This window comes from Humulus lupulus, chromosome 8 (genome assembly GCF_963169125.1).
Source record: "Humulus lupulus chromosome 8, drHumLupu1.1, whole genome shotgun sequence".
NCBI lineage: Eukaryota > Viridiplantae > Streptophyta > Magnoliopsida > Rosales > Cannabaceae > Humulus > Humulus lupulus.
Genome location: NC_084800.1, coordinates 58046717 through 58069190, shown reverse-complemented (window position 1 = coordinate 58069190; position 22474 = coordinate 58046717). Strand labels below are relative to the sequence as shown.

Genomic DNA, 22474 nt, shown 5'->3' with positions numbered 1-22474 from the left:
ATTGCCCATTATTGTGTAGATTTGTTGTTACACAATTTTGAGTTGAATTTCTTAAAGCCATAAGTAAAATGGTTGTTGGAGACTTGGTTTTAACCTCAATAATGTGTTTGAGAGTTGAAAAATCAATTGGGAATGATTTGGAACCGTTTGGAAGAAACAACACAAATTTGTGTGCTGAAATTGGCCAGCGGCCGCAGCCAGGAGCGTTGGTTGCCGCGGCCTAGGTGACAGAGAGCCACAACCGCGGCCAGCAATGTCTGTGGCCGCAGCCAAGAAGGCTGGCTGCCAAAATTTCAGTTTTTTCCAATTTCTTGAACGACTCTAACAATACAAATAACTCCCAAATCTCCTTTTTAATTCCATAAACATCCAATTAATCATTGGTAACAACCATGGGGGTTGGTGGAATTTGAAATTCAAAGGGTGTCTCTAAACTCTATAAATAGGAGTCTATTGCTCACTTGTAAGACACAATTTTTCTATCCATTAGAGCACTTGGCTATAAAACACCTAGAGGCTTGATAACTCCAAAAAGTTATTTCCAAAATTGTGAGAGTACCCCTAGTGCTTGAGTTCAGGGGAAATAAGTTTTTGGACAAAGGTTTCAAACCTTGTTCAAGTTGGTGATCCCCAACAATCTTCACTTCGGTTGTGTGAGTGAGAGTTCTTTGTTCATTGTTCTTGATCTTTTCTTCTTATACTATTGCTTTCATCTTCTTCTGATATTCTCTATTTACTATTTTACTTGTATCTTTTGTTTTAGAGTTGTAATCTTATTTATATCTTTCATTATACTACTTCTAGTTTATTTGTATCATTGTCTTAGAGTTGTATTTTTCATTACTATCTTTTCCTACCATTTTCATATTTACATGTATCTTTTATTATAGAGTTGTAACTTTATTTAATCAATCTTTGTTCATTTGTATATTTTGCTTGGAGCTGTAAATGTCTTTTTATCATTTCCATTGAGACAACTTATATTTTCCCAACACATGGCTCACTCACTTTTATTTCTTTGTTTACCTACTTAATCACTACTATAGTAGGAGCTTTTATGTAACGCCCTAATCTCCAGGGATCGTTATGGTGTGCATTTAAACAGTGCTAAACTCACTAACCGAGTCATTTGACCATAATCGTGTAACTAAGTATGATTAGCGGTTTAAGGTTAAAAGTTTTGGTTAAGATACAACGTTTCACTAAAATGTTTACCATATACATTGAGATTCTAAAAATATAATTTAAAGGTTAATTACAACAAAATATTTACAACCAGCCGACCTAAGCGGCAAAATAGGGTTTAACCCTAGTTCCTCTTTAAACCCTCGGCCGTGGCAGTCGTGCAGTCGCATATGTACACATTGTCACCTAAGCTCTCCAACTCAAGGATGGTCCAGCTTTCGTTTGCCTTTACCTGCACCACATAGAACCCGTGAGCCAAAGTCCAACAAGAAAACTTGATATGCTCATGAACAAGTAATAACATGTTACTAAGTCATAATAGGCATGCCTAGCAGTAATAACCCTACTCATGCATGCAAGCAGGTACAAATTAATGTTTGTGAAGTCCTGCGCTCTGAGTAAATGACTAATAGGTCTCCTGCTCTGAGGTAGATGACTAATAAGTTTCTCTGAGGTAGATGACTAATAAGTCATTCTTTGAACAATTGACTAATAAGTCACTCTCTAAATAGATGACTGATAAGTTTATCTCGGTTAGATGATTGATAAGTCTATCCCGGTCAGATGACTAATAAGTCTGTCCTAGTCAGATGACTAATAAGTCTATCTCGGAGGTCCCATACCCTCCTAGCCATGTGACGTGCAGGTCACCTTAGCCTTTTGGCTCTGGCTCTAAATAACTAGCCTTTAGACTAGACAAACGTTTTTGTTTTTCATCGAACTTAAGGTCATTCAAGCATTTCATGCTCAGGAAGATAATGCTTATGTCGATTAGATCTAATCTTTATCGGCTTGCGTTAAACACGCTAAGACCATTCTTGACTCATAAGCCAATACCATATGACCAGTGCTTGGTACTACTGCCGAACTTGACTAGTAAGTCACAGTTTCACAGTTAATACCGACACCATTGCTGATTCTGACTAATAAGTCAGTGCCATTCACAAGTGAGCAAGATTTTCTAAGCATTTGATATGTAATTAATGTCCACATTTAAACACTCTACATGCCTCAATAATAACCATGCATGTCACATATGGGATGCAATTTTCTTACCTCTAGTTTGAGCGAGAAATAACAATTGAACGACCCTTGAGAACAATCGATCATTTAATCCCTTAGCGGTCACCTAGTCATAACCAAATATAACTTCCAATTAATGAAATCAACATTAAAAGGGTCTTGACCTAAACCTCACTCCCGGGACCCCAAATTGTACCCAAACGGTGAGTAGATTCGATCCCGAGCCTAAGGAATTGAATCCCTGAGCCAAAAACCCTCAAAAGTGCCCAAAATATGCATCAGAGAAATCAGGGTAGCGCTACAGCGCTGCCCCATAGCGCCCTAGCGCTACAACCAGGGTTGATTTGCCCTGGCTAGCGCTGTAGCGCCACCCTTTGGGCGCTGTAGTGCTAGGACCAGGCAGAATCGCCCTGGTTTTTCCATCCTTCGATTCCTCCATTTCCAACCTGAAAAACCAGCTTCAAAACTTCTTTTAAACCCCCAAATGAACCCAAATACCATATACACAAACCCTAGGCATCATAACCCAAGTAACCCTTGCCAAAAATTCCCACAAATTCCCATTATCCAACTCAAAATCCAGCTGAAATTCAAATAGAAAAACAGAGCAAGAAAAAGAGTTTTAATGGCTAAAAACTCACCCCAATCTCATAATCACACCCTCTTCAATGGTAGAACACAACCCAAAACCCTCAAGGCTTGGTTCCCTAGCTTGGTTCCTCAAAAAGAGCTTCAAAAATCAAAGAGAAAATAGGATAAAAAGATGATCGGGAGAGGAAGATGAAGTGCTCTATTTTACTTAACTTTCCACAGCCTTCTAATGGCTAAATATAACCTTAGGGTGAAAAGACTAAAATGACCCTAGGTCATTTAAAATCCTCTCAAGGCCACCAAGGGCAAAATCGTCATTTCCCGCCTATCTCGTTAATCATAATTAACACCCTCCAATTCCCGTTATTCTCAATATTCTCAAATGCTAATAAATCACATCCCATTACCCTTTAATTCCCAGTAATGTTCTAATCTTCAAATTACCCCGAGCCCCGAAATTAACCCCGTTATGACCAGACCGATAACTTGCATTCAAAGATCGTCTCATGCCGAATGGCTAAAACAAATCCACATTATAATGTGGTATTATTCATAATTCAGGAACATGCATGAAAATACACAAGTATGCCCTCAACAGGCCAAATTACCAAAATGCCCTTATAATAAAATGTTGACTCATATGCATGCATTTATCATCATATAATAATATAATCCACATAAACATGCATATAATCATTTAATGACATAATAAATCAATTATGGCCCTTCCAACCTCCTAATCAAAGTTCTAAACCTTATTAGAAAATTTAGGTCATTACATTTTATGTAATCTCCATGTGTGACATAAAGACTCATTACATCGACATAAAGAACGTAAAGTTTGGTGACAAAATATCTCAGAAGATATTACCTCAGCAAGGCTCAACTAATATATCCTTGAAGATGGATCTTATTGGGTGAAATTATATGCTCGGTGATATATTTTAGAATAATTAACATTTTTACCCCCAGAACTTATAACACTACCACATCATGCCCCAAAAAATATATGGCATGTTAAAATTCTCCTTGAACTTTTCCATTGACAGAAACATAATCATTAAGTTAGTTTATGTTCAATTTTTTCGTTTAAACTCTTATGTGGCATTGCCACATCAATCCTGTGTAAACAAAATATATATATTAATTAATTAATGTATATATTTTAATTGAAGTTGACATTTAACAAAGTAGGATTTGTCATAATAGTCTGCCAAAGGTATAAAGAATGCAATTCTATCATATTATCTCTTCTTCTCTTGAACCTATTATCACAATGCTAAGGTGCAAACAACTATTTCAACAAAACATTTTTAGTAACTCAAGAAGGAAAAAATTACTTTAGACTTCGAATTAGTTTTGCAAATTTTTATATTTATATAAAACAAAAAAATATTTGAATTTAAAGAATAGAGAACCATGAAGTTTTACGTGTCAACAAAATAAACAATTTTGAAGCTCGATATGTTCATATATAGTTTATTAATAATCTTATACATAATCCCACATCAAAATATCACAACTACTTTCTTCCTCATTAGTTAGAAAACCAAGAATGGGGTGGTAAAAATATTGATGTATGGGGCAACGTTCCTGATTCTAAGTCAAGATTATGCACTTTAATCAATATCCATCTATCTCAAGAAATGACCAGAAATCTAGTACCCAGTTCCCAGAAGCATGATAACTAATTAGCAAAAAAAATTAAGAAAGAGAGATAATTTACCTAAAATCCCTAGAGGAGATGGGAGGAGCCACCGGTCGACCTTGTCTTCTTGCCAGCCAGATTTGAAAGAGAGAGAACCAGAGATAGGAGGAGCCACCGGACAACCTTGTCTTCTTTCTCCCTCGCTGATGCTGCCAATGCTACCAACAACAACGCCAAGAGTCAAATTTTTATTTTATGTCATGAATATCTTCGTTGTCTCTTAAAGCTTTTATGTGTTGTTCTTAGCTAATTTTGCTTTGAACATAAGTGGTTTAACTGTTCCTTCTCTGTTTGTTAAAATTGTTAATCAACTAACCTTTCCGTTTTACTGAAATTCTCTGCTTATTGTTACAAACTTTCCCTATAAATAAAGGGGTGGTCTCTAAAGTTCTTTAGCTTTGCAAAACTTCTGAGACACATTCTTGATTTTCTCTCAATATAGCTTTTGCATAGATAGTTCCTCTTTCGTTTTCTCTTTATTGTTTCATGGTATCAGTGCCCTTGACCAAGGTCAGATATGGAATCCTCAACAAATGCCTCTTCATCTTCTACAACTGTTTCTTTTACAACTTCGTCTTTTTTCTCACAAATTCCTAAAATCCTTTTTCCAATTCCCTCAACTTACAATTAAGCTTGATCGTCTCAATTTTCTTTCCTGGAATCACAACTTCCTCCTACTGTGATTGGCCATGGGCTTGATAATGTTCTCTTCAGTCATGATGTTCCAGTCGAGAAGCTCATCAATGGCGATGTAAATCCTGCCTATGGTGAGTGGAGGCGCAAAGATCAGCTCTTGCTTAGTTGGCTTCGCTCATCAATGTATGAGGCTATCCTTGCCTCTGTTGCTATTTTGAATTAACAGACTTTGCTTGGTGCATTACTTTCTTGGAGTGGAGATAGTTAGAAATACATCTGGTATGTATCACGGCTTTGCTTGTCAAACTTCATATGGAAGGATCCAAAACTTGTCCATGTCCGACTAGTATTGCTCATAAATTATCTCTGAAAGATGGTGAACTTTGCTGACATTTCGGTGTATAGAAGCACACTAGGAGCACTACAATACTTGACACTCACAAGGCCTGACGATGCATTCATTATTAATAAGCTGAGTCAGTTTATTCATGCTCCAACTGAAACACATTTGAAAGCTTGCAAGAGATTGCTGAGATACTCGATGGGAACGGTTTCAGATGGGATTCTACTCAAGCTTTCACCATGCTGATTGGGCTAGCTGCCCAGATGATAGACGTTCCACAGGAGAATATGCAGTATTTTCAGGTGACAAATTGGTGCCAAGAAGCAACTAGTTGTAGCCAGATTAAGCACAGAAAGTGAGATTAGAGCTCTAGCTAATGCATCTGCTGAGATAAAGTGCATCAGTTTGTTGCTCAATGAACTTCAAGTTCCTTCTTCCACAATGCCAATATTGTGGATGAATAATCAAAGCGCTGCAGCTTTGTTAGCGAACCCCATCTTCCACTCGTGCTCTAAACATATTGAAATAGACTTCCATTTTGTTCGAGATCAGATCATTGCGAAAAAGCTGGCAGTTCGCCGTGTTCCATGAGTCAATCAAATTGATGATATACTTACAAAGCCATTGTCAATTGATCACTTTCAGTATCTCAAGTCCAAACTCAAGGTGTTTCCAATCCTGTTTCACTTGAGGGGATGATAAACCAATTGGTTTAGTTGTCTAATTTCTGATTTAACAGTTTCTTCTCTGTTTGTTAAAGTTGTTGATCAACCACTTGTTAGTGGCCTTTCAATTGTAATTCTCTGTTTACTCTGTATTGTTACAAACTTTCTCTATAAATAAAGGGCCGCTCTCTTTCGTTTTCTTTTTACTGTTTCAAACTTTCAACAGGACATGACTCGAATCTAAGGCATCTGATGTATTGTTTTAGCTGTTCTTTTTTTGTATTTTTATTTTTAGCTTTATTTATCTATAACCTTTATTTTCTTGGGCCTGGGGGTACTTAAATTCAGTTGTTGATTCGATATTATATATTTTTTTTGTGTGTCAGACTTAAAACATGCAAGTAAGGAAAGTTGAGAAGAGCACTAATAGATTTTTAATTTAGATTTGTGCCAATTTGTTTTTGTATTAATTTTTATTTTTGAATTATGTATTTTAATGAAATTTTAATTTTAATTTACATTATGAATATTAAATCAAATTTGTGAGATTACTTACGCATGATTTAAATGAATATTTTTAATTAATATTAATAAAATTTACATATTAAACTCAAATACTTCAATTTAATACTTTTTCTTATAAAGTTAGATCATATTTAAGAATTATTTTTACTAAAAGAAGATTTCTCTCCCTTTTTTTATTTGAATCTAAACAAAAGAAAATTAAAAAAAATTCAGTCTCATTTTTTTCTTATAAAATTCAAGATCCAAAATTACAAACAGAGGGTTAATATAATTTTTAAATAAAGCCTTATTTTCCATTATTCTGCTTCCAAACTCCATGAGATTGACCCAGTTGAATTTTAGAAATTCAGAATTGTTGGATGGGAAGGCTGTTGTTTAGGAATGATTAAATTGAAAAAAGACCACATGGTAAATAGTCAGGATAAGTTGAATGTTATTGAAGGGATTCTGGGCTACAAGCGAACCTGCTAATACTCGTATTATGCTAATCTTAGACACAAAAATGGGCGGTTAACAGTTTTACACAATTGCAGAACCCAATCCATCATTATGGTACAGCTATATTATTTTCCACTCTTCAGGTAATTAGATAGATCCTTTAAATGTTGACTGTGCCCTATAGGGACTTAAGTCTTAGCAGTTAGTGGCATATTTGACCGATTCTTGTGTAACTATATTTATTTGTCTTTTGAATTTATTTTTTACTTTAGTTTCGTCTTCCTTGCATATAGGAGTTCGTTTTTACCTTCTCATTAACTATTCAAAAATGTTGTGTATATATTATGAAAATGAATCATAGAGGGGTATTTGGTATCCGTATTTGATTTGGTGGGAACGAGAATGTTAAATTTATTTGTAATGGCGTGTAGTTTGTGTTTCAGATCCTATTTTTTTAGCTTGATTTAAGTCTTTAAACACTTGATTTCACATCCTCTTAATCTAAATCCCTCAAACTTTATTTCCACAAACTCAAACCACATATCAAACATCTCAGAGTGTGCAGATTTTCGTAAATTAATTATTCTATCAGCTTTAACAGCCCTGCTGCTTATTGTAACAATTTTACTCTTGTAAGTCTTGTCCCTGTTATAGTCTGTTACTTCTTGTAACCACCATGGCCAGTCAATATAAATATGCAAGTCTCATGCATTCATTTCATTCATTCACACATTTTCCATCTGTTCATTTCTCACAGTTTCTTTTCTTCAGTTTTCTCAAGCTTTCTTTGTTTTTTGCTCTGCTCTAACAAGTCTTAGGGTCCTAACTATCTAAATTTTAAAAAATAACATATCTTGTTTTTTTAGTAAAATAATATATCTTGTTTATATATTAAAAAAAAACATTATTATTTATATGTTAATTATTTCACTTTTTTTTAGGTTTAATTATTTCATTTTGGCGGCACCTTATAATTTTTTTCCACAAATTATTACTACTTTGGGAGAGAAAGTTTATTTGTTTTTAGTTTTTGGGTAGTATTTGTGGGTATAATTAATCACCAATTAGGTTTAAGATATAACATATACTTCTTACTATACATCTCATTCTAATTTCTAAACTACATTCTAACATTAATAAAATAGACCTAATTTAACTAAGTTGAATAAATAATTAAATGAGAGATTTTCCATACATGATAAATTTGTCTTTTATTTTTAGATAATTTTTTAATGTATTTATAAATCAAAAGAGAGATTCCAAATAAGATCTAATAAATTGATATGGACATACGTGCCACTCTTGAGGTTTCAATATAAGCTTAATCTAATTAAGATAATGATTTTTAAATTATATATTTTTTAATAAAGTAACAAATTATTTAAGGAACATGTTACCTACTCTTGCATTTTACTTATTAAATGCTACAGAAACTTCATACACACTAAACATGACCACACTAATGTGACATGTTTTTAAACTACTTATATTTCTACATTGATTGTGCTAATAAGAGTTATTACAGGTTCATACACAAATTTTATGTTTTTGGATAATGACTTAAATAATTAATAGTAGAGATCCTTCAATCTTTTAATACCACCTGATATAGAATGTGAGTTGCGAATGGATTTGCCGTGACTACGTTTATTCACCCATTGAAATATGACAATTGACATGCTTTAATGAGGTGGTGTTAAGGGATTAAGATAATAAAATAATGGCTTAGTCTGGACTATGGAGGAGTTTGAACTGGTATTTCTTGACTGGCTAGGCTTTTCTCTCGTGTTTCAAAATAGTTCAAGAAGAAGGAATATAATAAAATAAAGTAGAGAATCTATAAGAGAATATCACCATAAGATCATGCTTACAGTGATATTCTCTTTTATATATAGCCAATGAATGGAATCACTTTACCCGTTCACGAAGTACTCCTACTCCATTTTCATCAGGATCAACAATGAGTGAATTCGCAAAATCTATGTCATCATCATCATCATCTACCTTATCACCTCCAAATGAGCCTTGGACCTCGTTGACAGATTTAAGATGGGAATTTTGTGAGTTTTGTTGTAGGAACAACTGTTCGGGATTATCTTGGTTGTTACCATGTAACTGGAATTATGAAACATAGATAAGCACATGCTTAGGTTTAGATTCATTCTTTGTTATTTCTCATATAATTTGGTCTTACCTCAGAAATTGCAGAAAATAGTACCTGAAGTTCATCACCAGTCGTGCTTTGGCCGCTTAGCTGCCCTGTGTCAGAGTCTGGACTAGTTGTCCTCGGCCTTTTAGCATCAGTTTTTCGCTCCAAGCGGCAATCACGGTTGAATTTCTGTATAATTTTATGAATGAAAAAGCTATATATATGGTGTAACATTGCAAAGTTAAACTGATCACTAGTATTATTAGGAAATACCAAATTGTCAATGAGCTGATTAAGAGAAGAAGAAACAAACAAACAAACAAACAGAGCTTATTTATCAAAATTAATATCATTCACAATATAAACAAAAGAAGGCACCTTCTTTGTAAAGAGAACAAAAGACTGGAATCTTAAGAACCACATTATATAATTACCATTCAAATTATGAAAAGAGCAGTTAAAGGATCTCCTACTTATTTAGTTTTCATTCAATAGTAAGGAAAGGTATGAAATTTTGTGAAGGCACAAAGCAAGAAAGCTCAAATTTTGTCTATGAGAACAGTTCTACCCTGGTCGATATTGGTCATAGAGGATGATAACTTAAGGCATAGGACTATTGATCAGGAGCAAGGCTGGGCAGTTTCTCCCTAATTTCTCAATAATAAATTAGTAGATGCTCAGGGTTGAATTCATGGTTCACCTCTGGTGATTTAAATGAATCTTTTGATATAGTAAACCAGCAAAATGCTTATTCTTACCAGTGAAGTTACAGCAGATGGTACTGAATTTTCAAGATCAGAAGTGATATTGTTTCCACTAGGTTCACCTTCCTCGTGGCGTGGAGCATAGGCCTTCCGCCCTGTCTTCTTTGAGCGAGAAGTAACACGAGTGGGCGCCTTCTTCTTCTTCGTCTGCTTCCTCAACCTCATGCAGCAAATGACAAGGATGTACTCCTGCATTTTTGAAGATTAAAAAGGTTATGTTTTCAACGGGTAGACGATTGTGTTGTCAATCTTACAAGTTTTAGAATAGCTAATTGTCAGTTAGCATATAAAAAAGGAACACAACTTGTTACAACCACATTGTATCATACCAACTTAATTTCTTGATCTAATAAGAAAGCTTGCATCTTCTTACTAGAAAGAACAAGAAAGGAAAATCATTTTTAATCATTTTTTAATGTTGAAAGATGTGATGTTTGAGTAATTACATGTGTTGTGCAATTAAAGATTTGATGTTTGAATAATTTAGCGTACTGTGCAAATGCGAAGATTTCATATTTAGTTGGTTGAAAACATTTTTACTTTGATTTTTAGCTTAAATTTGGGGACTTTCTAGCAAAACAAAATTGCTCGGTGCTGAAAAATAATGTTGAGTATATCACTCTTCATGTTAGCAAGAGCAAGAAAAAAGAAAATGTTATATTGTTTAAGATTTTTTTTCTTTCTTGAGTACTAATTTTACTTAAATTCAAACAAAACATCCTAATTTGTTTTTTTTTTTAAATATTATATTCTTTGGTTAAGTTAAGAATACGAGCAAAATCAATATTTTCAAGTACAGATAGTTAAATTGAATTTAAAACTGCAAGCCAACGAAATCGACTGATTCAATAAACACGGAAAATTATATATATATATATTAGGTAGAAGCAAATATATATCTCTTCTATATAAAAATTGTGTAGATAAAAGAAATTCTTGATTTTTAACGGTTTGTTTTGTTAATTTTAATGGAATATTCTAAATATTTAACAAAATATACTTTTAAAACTAACTAAAAATAGATATTTATTAATTATATTAATATAAATAAAATAAGAATAGAAAAAATCATAGTATAGAGTAGTATACATGCATCAACTATTTTAATTAATTAATTAATTTTTGTTTAAGTTTATGTTTGTTCTAGTTTTTTAATTTGGCAGTATTAAGAAGAGATTATATGTTATATGTTTAATATAATTGTTATACCCAAAAATTGGAGAATGCATCCTAGGAGGCTAAGGAGAATGCATCTAGGAGAGTGCCTCTTAGGAGAGCTAAGGGGAGTGGTCCTAGGAGACTCCAAGGAGGATGTGGTCCTAGGAGACCCCAAGGAGGGTGTGGTCCTAGGAGACCCCAAGGGTGTGTAGGAGGCAAGCCTCCCAAGGTTTTCTATGTGTTGGCTCGAACGTGTCCAAGGTAAATAGCTAAGGAGGAGGAGTCTCATGCAAGAGAATGGAGACTTAGACTTTCATAAGGAAAGTCTATACAATGTTCGATCGGACATGTTTGGGAGATGCTAAAGAAGGTTGCCTCAATGTTGTCCAAGGTGAGGTTGCCTCAATGTTGTCCAAGGTGAGGTGCCAAGGAGGTTGCCTCGGACCACCTTAGTCCGAGGAGAAGCCAAGGAGATTGGTTCAAGGAGGAACATGGCATGCTAGAGGAGAGTGCATGTTAGAGGAGAGAAGTGCATCTCCTACCACCATGCACGTTCAACCTACCACCATGCACGTTCAACCAGCCCTTGCATGGGTAGCGAGTAGGAGGTGGACCAACTAGCTAGAGGAGACTAAGTCAGATACAACTTCAACAACATGCGCGGGAATCTCTCATTCTTCCCACAAATGGGGAGTTTGTTACATTTTGAATGTTGAATGTTTATTTGTAATATAAATATAATAAATATAGTAAAATATCCCTATTATAAGGGGATATCAGTTGAGGATCCCATCTCTATAAATAGAGAGCTTATGAGATGAGAGAGGGTCCCTTCTGCTTATTCTTTCTAGAGAGATAAAATTGGGTCTGTCTATTCTAGAGAGAGAAAGTGCTGAAATTAGAGAGAATTCTTGTATTTTCACAATTTATACTGAAGAAACTCAGTTGGCATAGTCCATCTGATCTTGAGTATAGATTTATAAATCACAACTCTAAGTGGATTAGGCTATTACCGACAATCGGGGCTGAACCACTATAAAAATTCTGTGTTATTTACTTTTCTTGTTTATACAGTCTGTTGTCGTTTACATTCTCTTGAAGGTTCGTCGTATTTGACGTTCTCACGTCGTTGGCTAAAAACGCAGTCAACAATAATATTAATAATATACGTGAATTTTAAAGTTAAATTTATTGCTAGTTCATAGTAGATTATATTATATTATATGTTTAATATGATATTATTCTAATATGTGAAGTTTAATTAAATTTTATTTAAGTTATAAAACGTATGATTTTATTATTTTTAAATAATTATAATTGTAAAATATCTTAAAAATATCATATTTTAATTTGTTTAATTATTTATTTAATTAATTTTATTTAAGTTTAAGTCAATATCTCAAAAATATCCTATTTTAATTTGTTTAAATATTTAGTTATTAAATTTTATTTATGTTTAAGTCATGTTTACAATTTACGGTTAAATAGATGAATATTATGTTAAATATAAATATTATGTTAAATATGAATATTATGTTAAATATAAGAATATTCCGTTAAAGTTAACGAGAAAAAAATAAAAAACTGTTAAAACCAAGAATTTCTGTTATCTACACACTTTATATATATACTAGGTTAAAATAATGTGCAATGCACATTTGCTTAGTTTTAAAGTTATAAACATGTTTATTCAAACATGTATTTATTTTTATTATTTTTTAATTATCATATAAATTTTAAATAAATAAACAACATAAAAATAAATAAAATATGTTTAATATATTGTATGACATAAATGTATTAAAAAATTATGGCAAAACATTGTTTGTAATTTTAATAAAAATCGGTTCACTTTTTTTTTTCAATATATAATATAATGAATTACAGTTCTATAGTATATATAAATATTTATATCAATAATATCTATATATAAGACATTTAAACACAATATTGATATAGATATATATTTACATGACTACATGACACATATATAAATTACAATAATATTTAAAAAGAAATGTCTATAGATATAAATATTTATATCAATAATATTTAAGAATAGAAAAAGGCATAGTGTATAGTAGTATACGTACATCAACTATGCTTAGTTTCTAATATAACTCGCAATGTCTTTTGGTGAATTTGATGAAAAAAAAAGAACTCCAATCACTTGATAAAAAATAAACTATTACATAAATTTATAAGATAAAAAAAATTATATGTATGACTTTATTATATTTTTAAATAAATATGATTTAATTATTTAAATTAACATAAAATATCTTTAAAATATCATATTTTAATTAATTAATTAATTTTTGTTTAAGTTTATGTTTGTTCTAGTTTTTTAATTTTGTAGTGAGAACAAGAAATTATGTATGTTTATTATAATATTAATATTATAGATAGATTTTAAATTTAAGTTTGTTGCTAGTTTTTTTTAAAAAAAAAAAAAGAAGTTTGTTTCTAGTTGATAGTAAAGCATATTATGTTATATGTTTAATATAATATTATTCTAATACGTGTAGTTTAAATTTAAGTTTAATTGAATTTTATTTAAGTTATAAAACTTATGATTTTATTATTTTAAATAATTGTTATTATAAAATATCATATTTTAATTTGTTTAATTATTTATTTATTTAATTTGATTTAAGTTTAAATCATATTTACAATCTACTATTAAATATAATAATATTCTGTTAAAATTAACAAAAATAAAAAACCGTTAAAACTAAGAATTTCCGTTATCTATACACTTATTATATAGAATATATATATATATATATATAAAAGAGAAAATTAACAAAAGAAAATAAATAACTTGAGCTCTTTTTTTTTTAAAAAAAAAACTGGTAGAGTACAATCCAAATTAGGGGTGTTCATCAACCCCACACCGCACAAACCACCCACAATGCAATTTGTGGTTTGGAACCCTTTGCGGTGCAGTTTGCATTTTTGCCAAATAGCGCAGTGTGGTGCAATTTGCAGTTTTAAATTTTATAAATATAGTTCAAACCAAACCGTATAACACCACATCGTTATATATATTAATTTTTTTATACATTTTTTTTTTCAATTTTACTATATTTAAACTTAATGCATTATATATTATAATATACACAATATAGACAAATTATAATATTTCATGAAAGCTAACACATATCTTATTTTAATCTAAATCTATTCTTCCTTAATTAAACTATTTGCTTCTATATCATATTTTTTTTTCCATATTAGTTTGTTATTTTTTTAATGTTATATTAAAAATTTATTATTTTGTTATATATTATTGTTATGTTAAACAATATTTAATTATGTGTTTTATCATGAATTTTTATTAATTATAATATTTAATTATTAAATTATTTAGTAGGGTTATAAACCACCTACACCTCACCTAAAAAGGTCGTGGTAGTGCGAATTGTGATTTGAAAAATTATTCAAACTAACTATAGTTGTGTTCCAATAAATTAGCCAAAAAAAAAAGGCACCGCAACACCCATAGTCCAAATATCTAAGAAGCTTTTAGATAATTACGGTAAATAAAAAAAATGATAGCATGAAATAAAGAGAAAGGGGTTAAACTTAACCTGATGATGGTGGTCATGTTGTGGAATATAGTACTCTTGCATTGTATATTCGGTCTTTTGGGCAGACTTGCCACTACCTATATAGAAGGTAAGATATGACTTCTCTCCTATACTATCTTCAATTTTCTTTCCCTCTCCGGTAATCTTCCAGTTCCCTGTTTTAGTCTTCCTATGTCTATCTTGGGAGGTCGAGTTCCTGTAAAATGACCGTGACAAGAACCACCACTCGTCTTTATTCGACCATTTAGCTGAAAATTTCATCAAATAACTCCCAAAAAATTAATATAAACATATACATATGTTTATTATCAAACCAGAAAAAGGAAAAACAGAGCATACAGACAAACATACCACTGATACCAGCTAATTCGCAAGGTTCAAACTCCAACATATTGTCGACCACATCAATTTAAGGATCGAGCTCGGAATCCATTCCCAGAATCTTCAGCACCAAGTGATTGATCACCTGCTGTTCCGTTGGAAGGAACGCGAATGGGTTGTTACTCATTTTTCCTCTTCTAGCTACCAAATTTGTGTGCGTGACTTGAGGAAATGGCGGAAAAAAAAAAAAAAGCTTCCCGGGTACTACTAATGACTCCCGATGAAGCCCTAGAATACCCAGAGCTGTGGCTTTTGGGTTTCGCTCTCTGCGTAGTGTTTTTTTTTTTTTTTCAGTGTGAGCACAATGAGTGGAGTAGTGACATGGTGTTCTTATTAACTAAGATCATCATTTTTCACCAGTCTTCCCCTTAGCTTCTCTAAGAAGATGTCTTGTACTCAGCTTATGAGGTTGTGCCACGTCGGATGAGTGGGACCAACCTCCTTAGTTGAAATAGACTCTACATGCATGGCCTAGTCTCATTTACCGCGTAAAATGATAACTTTATCTACTTTGACGTTTTTGCTTTGGACAATAATGTACATTTTGTTTTTGCTTTGGTGGAATTATGCAAACAATTTTTTTTTTTTTTTAGAAAATAATTATGCAAACATTTTAAAATTAATAAAATAATAATAATGGGACCCATTTTTATAGTAACAGATAAATCCTTCTTGAGATTAGGAATGTAAACGGATCAGTAATTGGTAGGAGTGCTTCCCCGCATCATCTCTATTTATTATTTTAACCCCATCTCTGCATATTCTTCATCGAGGGAATACATGTTGGGCGGAGAATTATACACATTTATTTAAAAATAAAATAAACAAAAATAAATTACTTAAAATTAATATATATTATACTATATTAATCATTCGAAATATTAAATATGTATAAAATAAAATAATTATTTTTTAAAAAAGGACTGATATCCTACAAAATTACAATTAAGAAATATGTAAAATAAATTAAAAAATATTATAGAATTAATAAAAAATAAAGCTGGGCACATCGAAGCAGAAAGTGTTATATATGTCTTTGCCTCATTTAACATTTAGAGATGGAAAATAGTCCCCGTCCTTACCATATTCTCTGTTTTGACAGAAAATTCCCACCCTATTAGGAGCAGGTACCCACAGGGTCCCGTCCCGTGGGAAAATTTTTCATCGCTGCTTAAGATACACTACTTGAGATACACATGAAACCAATAAATATTCATAATCATATATACAAAGTTATATTTAACTCTAGCCATCCCACTTAGGCTAGGCACATGCTCAGGGAAAGGGATAATGGGACCCATCTTTTTCCCTTCTACAAGAAGAGAAATGAACTTTAATTAATTTTTTTTAATTAAAAAAACCTAGAAAATTTTAAAGAGTTATACACTCGTTTGGAGAATCATCCCCACTTTCTTTCAATTTTGTTCATTTTCCACAATTTATTAACCTTTAGTCAACAGTCATCTTTATTCTTCAGTTATGCTCCCCGCATACTAATACTTTATACATCAAACTTTATGATTGCACTTTTGTTTTTATATGTTCTTATCTTTTTTTCAGTGGTGGGAATCTTTTACAACTTGTTTCAATTTTATTTCATAAATAACCGTCAATCACTATTTAAATTTTAGATAAATAAGCCTGTCCTATAAATTTGGGTCCAATATGGAATTTTGGAATGGTAATTAATTTTTTTTACTTTTTAATTAACTGAGAGTTTGCGGATGTGGTGGTGTGTTGTTGTTGATAATTTTTATCTAGAATATTTGCACTTAAACTATACGTACGATTCAAAAGAAAAAATTTCGAGTATATTTATATACAATCTATATGCAGGGACGGACCCAGAAACAAATATTGAGGGGGCAAATGAAAAAAAAATGATTAAAAAAGTAAACTTTGGGGGCCAAATAAAAATTATGACAAAAATTATTTTAAATTTATTGAAAATTTGTAGCAAGTCTTGACTATAACGTATTCTGTCATAAAAAACTTGAAAAATAAATATTTAAGTGACAAAAAAAGCCATTTGACTGCACCAATGCAGTCAAAAAAGTGACTGCATCCAAGTGTCTCCCTATTTATTATTTGTAGTTTTTTTATATTAAATTTAATGTTTATTTTTTAAAAAAATAAATAAATAATGTTTACTTTTTTCATAATGTAGCAAAAATTTAAGTTAAATCAATTAATATTTTTTTTATATTTATTTTACTAACATAAAATTGTTATTACTTAATTATATATTATTATTAATATAAAAGATCATTATTAGATAAATTATTTATTGATGATTAAAAAGAATATTATTTTTTGAAGTAAAAGTTGAATTGAAATTTGAAATTGTAATTGAAGATGAAATAATAATTTAAAGTGAGAAAGGTGAAAAAATAAAGTTATAACATAGATTAAAATGCAATTGTGATGGGAGATGAACTTAAACTCTTATAGCTCAGCAGCCATTAGAAGTAAAACCTAGGAGGCAAATTGCAAATGCCTCCTGAAATTTTAAATAACTTTAAGTACCATCAATTTTGGAATGGTAAGTTTTAAAAAAAATATTTATCCATTATAATCTACAGAATATTTGCAATAAAACATTACGATTCAAAACAAATTCATTCGAGTTAATATATACACGAACGCGCGCCATGCATACAATCTATATGGACAAGTAGTTTATACAAGACAAGACCATTAATCGAAACAAGGAGAGAAGTATGTAATCATCTCTTGATAAACTCCATACAATTAAGAAATACAGGCCAGTACCCACTTCCCCCAACAAATTAAAACAAATTCAAGAACAAACTCTTATCACATGATGACTCAAACTCCCACATTTGTTAGTCTTTTGCAGTAGATCTTTTCCCTGTTCAGGCTCCTAATCAGAACAAGTACTGTGTTTTGTAGCTGCTCTGGCCTGCATATAGAAAAACATATTAAAATAATAATAATAATGTTTTAGTAGAATTTTCTGATAAGTGAAAAAAAAAATTGTATTATGAAAAAGTGTCTAATAATACTCTAGTTCTCAGTGGATAACTTTAGTTAGTTATTTTAACTTTTTCAATAATTGTATTATGCACTTATCTTAATATGTTTTGGTCAATAATATTCTTAGTCCTCCTCCCCAATTTTTTTTTCTTTTGACATTGTGTGAGGGGAATTATTGGAACTTGAGTACTCCTAGCCTATGACCACAAAGAGGCCTCAAATTTAAATCCCCTCCCAATCAAAAAAATATCTTTATATTATTATTATTATTTTTTTTTTTTTTTTTCATTCTATCTATATCTCTAGTACTAGTTTTAAACTGGTATATTACACTTGGGATTATAACGTTTCCTTGACCTATGTAACTAGTCTCTAGTATCAATGATATTTGCTTATTTTCAAATAATAAAAAAAAACAATAGATAATTATTTTAAAGACTATGGTAAATTTTTTATTATACAATTTTGGTATCATTAAAAACATTTTTTCTTGTTATGTCACACCGCGTTGAACTAACTTAAAGACATTAATATGTAGCTTTAGTTTTGGATCATCTAGCTTTAGTTTCTTGCTTTTCCAGGTTATTGAAGCAGATGAAACGTTTTTTCACTATTAGATATTGTTAACTGAAAATGAGTAGAGTTATATACTTTTTTAACGGCATACTGCCCAAACTTACTGATGCACACGAGGTGGGGAATTGGCGGGGGAGTGTTCACTCTGTCTCCGTCCCCATTTATATTTCTAATCTTCATTCCATCTCCACTTATTCCCCGTCGAGGACGGGAAGGAGAATCCCCTATTGGGACGGAAAATCCTCGCGGGAACCATTTATTTAAAAAATAAATTTTAAATTAAAATTTTAAAATAAAAATCATAAATTATATTTAAATTAAAATATTAAAAATTTTACTACTATATTACAAAAGCACATAAGAAATATATAAAATACATATAAATATTACAACAATATATAAAAATTTAAACGAACCCCGTCGGAGCAGGGAGCAAATACCCAACCTATTTAACATTCGGGGATTAAAAGTTATCTCATCCCCGTCCCGTTCCCTATTTAAACGGGATTCCCCACCCCAATAGGGGCGGGTCCCACGTTGTCCCGTCCTCGTAGGGAAAATAAGCATCCCTATCGAACTGCTTCCACGGCAAGAGCAAGTTGTTGCATGCATGCTAGCTAGGAAATGAACTAAACAGCCTTTTCGTAGCCTTTCCCGGACATCAAGCAGTCAATTCAAAACTGGTAAAGATAATTTGTAACCTAATTAAGTTTTGCGGTGACTGTCGCGCCCTACAGCTCATCGGGGCTTAGTACTTGCCGCGATGGCTAATTGTACTATCTTTAGCGTATTTCAACACGCACTTATAAATCGGCTACGAAAACTTAATGATACTCCTTATGAAGTAATCAAACAGCCGAACTCCTCTTTGAATGCCGCTTAGCCAGCAGAAGAAGCATCCACTTTGAAACTCTTATGAATAATGGGAACAGTTGTTTCTTGTATGGAATCTTTATCCATAAGATAATGTAGAGTTTCAATTGATGTCTAAACCACTCAGACACTCGGGATTTTCTTTGGGCCAAGAAGCGAACCAAATGGACTTCAGCTCTCCATGTTTGAATATACTACATCACAGAAATGAGAAGCAGTGTAAGCCTCTTATTATTTTACTTTTTCTTTTTTTTTTTTTTTAAACAAACGAAGAAAAAAAATGTTAAATAAGTTCACAAGTGAGGAAAGGTACGTATGAAGTTTTGAGAAGAACAGAAATAAATCATTTAAGTGTACAAGGACAGTTCTCCTTTCTCCAACATCTTATAATTAATGATACCATGTTCGATGCGAGACTCAATTCGGTGATGTCTGAATGGGCTGGTGGTGCTCATCATCATGACTTGAGCCCCTTCGTTGCTTCTTAGGTCTTTTGCTGATCGAGAACTGGTAGTGCTGGCTATATGGTTCAGGTTTATTGTTGGTTTTTGTGGATATTGGCTTAAGGTATAGGACTATTGATGAGGAATAAGACTAGGTAGGTGGTCTCTCCCTAATATCTTATAATAACTAAGTTTACAAATATTGTGGAGTTTGATCTAGGAAAATGAAAAGAGAAATATACATATATAAATATAAATATACATTATAGGAGAATATCATTGTAAATCATTTGTAATAATGTCTTTTTCACATTATTACAAAACCTCTCGTGATATTCTCTTATAAGTTCATTAGCTATTGGATTATTTATCCAACGGCCAATGAACGGTGATGATTTACCGGTTCATTGATTTCTACGGCTTGTGTGTCTCTGCTAAGTGGACCATCATGTAAACTCATTGATGGATCTCTCATGTTGGAGCTATTATATGTAATCTCAGCAGATACTAAACATTTCTCTAATTCATTCCAGCTAAATTCTGGCATATCTATTAGAGCCCAGATATCTTCATCAGGCAACGCCTCTGTGTTGCACAGTTCTGGTGAGCGTTGCTGTTGTGGGGATGATATAACATTAACCTGGAATATGAATCGTAAACAAGCAGGGGCTTAGACTTGGATTAAAAAAAAAAGGTCAGTATGTAAAATGCAGGAAAGAGCTCATTCTTACCGTTGTAGGTGTAGTAGACACTAATGGGTTTCCAAGATCAGATGCCATTTCACATTCATTTTGGCCCTTCTCCTGATGTTTGCGCTTCAATCGGCAAATAACATAGTCTGGCTTCTGCATATTTGAACAATTTTAGAGAGTAAAATTTCACGGTAAGTGTAGAAGTTTGTACTGTCAATTTTCCAAGGGACAGTAATGAGTTTATTATTGAAGAAATAGTGCTTGTAACATGAGATGAGAATCACCTGTTTATTATTATAATTTTAATGTCATTCATTTAAGAAACAAAAGAAATCTTGTAATAAGCTCAATTGTATTGACCAAAGAGGTCACAACCCCCAATTCAAAATTTTTATGAAATACTAAATGACATAGATCATAGACTTAAACTTGTAACCAAACAAAAACATCAAGGAAGAGTACAGCAGTGCGTAGAATAGGCAGAGCACTAAAAAGATAAGAAATAAACCTGGAGAGAAAAGGCAACATTGGGTTGAAGAGAATAGTACTCGTGGAGGACCCAATCGGTTCGTTTTCCTGAAGAAGAGCCGTCATGAAAGACCAAAATCCTCTTCCTTCCATCGCAACCTTTGGTGTTGCATTCCCTACCCGTTTTCTTCCAGTACCCTGTTTTAGTCGTCCTGTTTGACCTGTTACTATGGCTGTTCTTGTAATCTGGGCGGCATAAGAACCACCACTCCGTCTTCGATTCTATCTTCGAAAAATCTGATTTTCATCAACCCCAAAACACAGAAAAATTAGGATGTACATAAAAGTTATACTACTTCCCAAAACCCAGAACACAGAAAGAAAAGCATAATATGTATATGTAAACACTCTTACGAGGTAATTCCCATGGCTGCCACTTGCAGATATGATCGACCTCGGCAATGTAAGAATCGAGATCGGATTCTTTTCCCAGAGTCTTCAGGTTTAAGTGAGTGATGAGCTCCTCCTCGGTGGGCTTGAATTTGAAGAATGGACATGGTGGACGAACCCAAACCGGTACGTAGTCACTCATTTCTCTCTTCTCTACCAACGAATAATAAGTACGATCTGATTCTGTGAGTTGGGTTTGGCTCTCTTTTGATTTTGTTCAGTCTAAGCACGATGAGCGATGAGAACCGGGAGTGGAATGGGGTATTTGTACAAGTTTTTTTTGAAGGATTCCCCTTGCTTGAGAAGTTGTTATGTTCATCCATGTTTTGACACGTGGCTTCATGGAAAGGAGCCAATCAGCTCAAGCCCTTGTTGGATACTCTGATCAATGGAAAGTGGGATGGAAACAACGTTGGCTTTTTTTTTTTTTGTGGGACAGTGTAACGTCCTCACACTAGTACATTCTCTTCTCCCAGTACCTGTTTGAATAAAAGTGTTTATATTTTCTTTAAAAAAAAACTAGTATTTAAGCATAGTATTTTATTGTCCATGCAGCCTTAAAGAGTGGTGATTAAGTATTGAAATCAATTCATGTGTCAAATGAATGGAAGTGTGGTACTGTCATTTTTCAAGTAGATAAAGGTAAATATGAAAATCAAAATTAAATAAGATCACTTTTAATTATCGAATTTATTTTCTTTGGATTTTGTAGATGAAAAATATCATTTTAACAAAATTAAATCAAATAAAAATCCCTGAACCTTTTTATGTATAAATTAAGATAATTTTATACTTTATTAAATAATTTTATTTTCC

General features: G+C 32.2%; 2 protein-coding genes across 6 annotated transcripts; both read right to left on the bottom strand.

The window, feature by feature from the left end:
* Positions 1–1110: 1110 nt before the first annotated feature.
* On the bottom strand, positions 1111–15463 carry LOC133797388 (NAC domain-containing protein 77-like). Of its 4 annotated transcripts, XR_009875637.1 has the most exons (8): positions 15130–15463; positions 14779–15026; positions 10022–10216; positions 9309–9452; positions 9032–9229; positions 4526–4665; positions 2242–2314; positions 1111–1417 (listed from the first exon to the last, which is right to left on the bottom strand). XR_009875637.1 is itself a non-coding variant. In XM_062235269.1 (7 exons), exons 1-7 carry the CDS (start codon positions 15167–15169, stop codon positions 1414–1416), a joined length of 969 nt encoding a protein of 322 aa, XP_062091253.1. In that variant the 5' UTR covers positions 15170–15463; the 3' UTR covers positions 1111–1413. The 4 variants fall into 4 exon arrangements, 3 of the variants coding, with proteins under 3 accessions (XP_062091253.1, XP_062091255.1, XP_062091256.1); XM_062235269.1 differs by lacking the exon at positions 2242–2314; XM_062235271.1 differs by lacking the exon at positions 2242–2314 and having other exon boundaries at positions 4526–4656.
* Positions 15464–17856: 2393 nt separating this feature from the next.
* Positions 17857–21897, bottom strand: LOC133797387 (protein NTM1-like 9). 2 transcript variants are annotated; one of them, XM_062235268.1, is made up of 5 exons: positions 21623–21897; positions 21249–21505; positions 20780–20893; positions 20449–20688; positions 17857–18082 (listed from the first exon to the last, which is right to left on the bottom strand). In XM_062235268.1, exons 1-5 carry the CDS (start codon positions 21798–21800, stop codon positions 18044–18046), a joined length of 828 nt encoding a protein of 275 aa, XP_062091252.1. In that variant the 5' UTR covers positions 21801–21897; the 3' UTR covers positions 17857–18043. The 2 variants fall into 2 exon arrangements, with proteins under 2 accessions (XP_062091252.1, XP_062091251.1); XM_062235267.1 differs by lacking the exon at positions 17857–18082 and adding an exon at positions 19032–19799.
* Between the last annotated feature and the right edge of the window lie 577 nt (positions 21898–22474).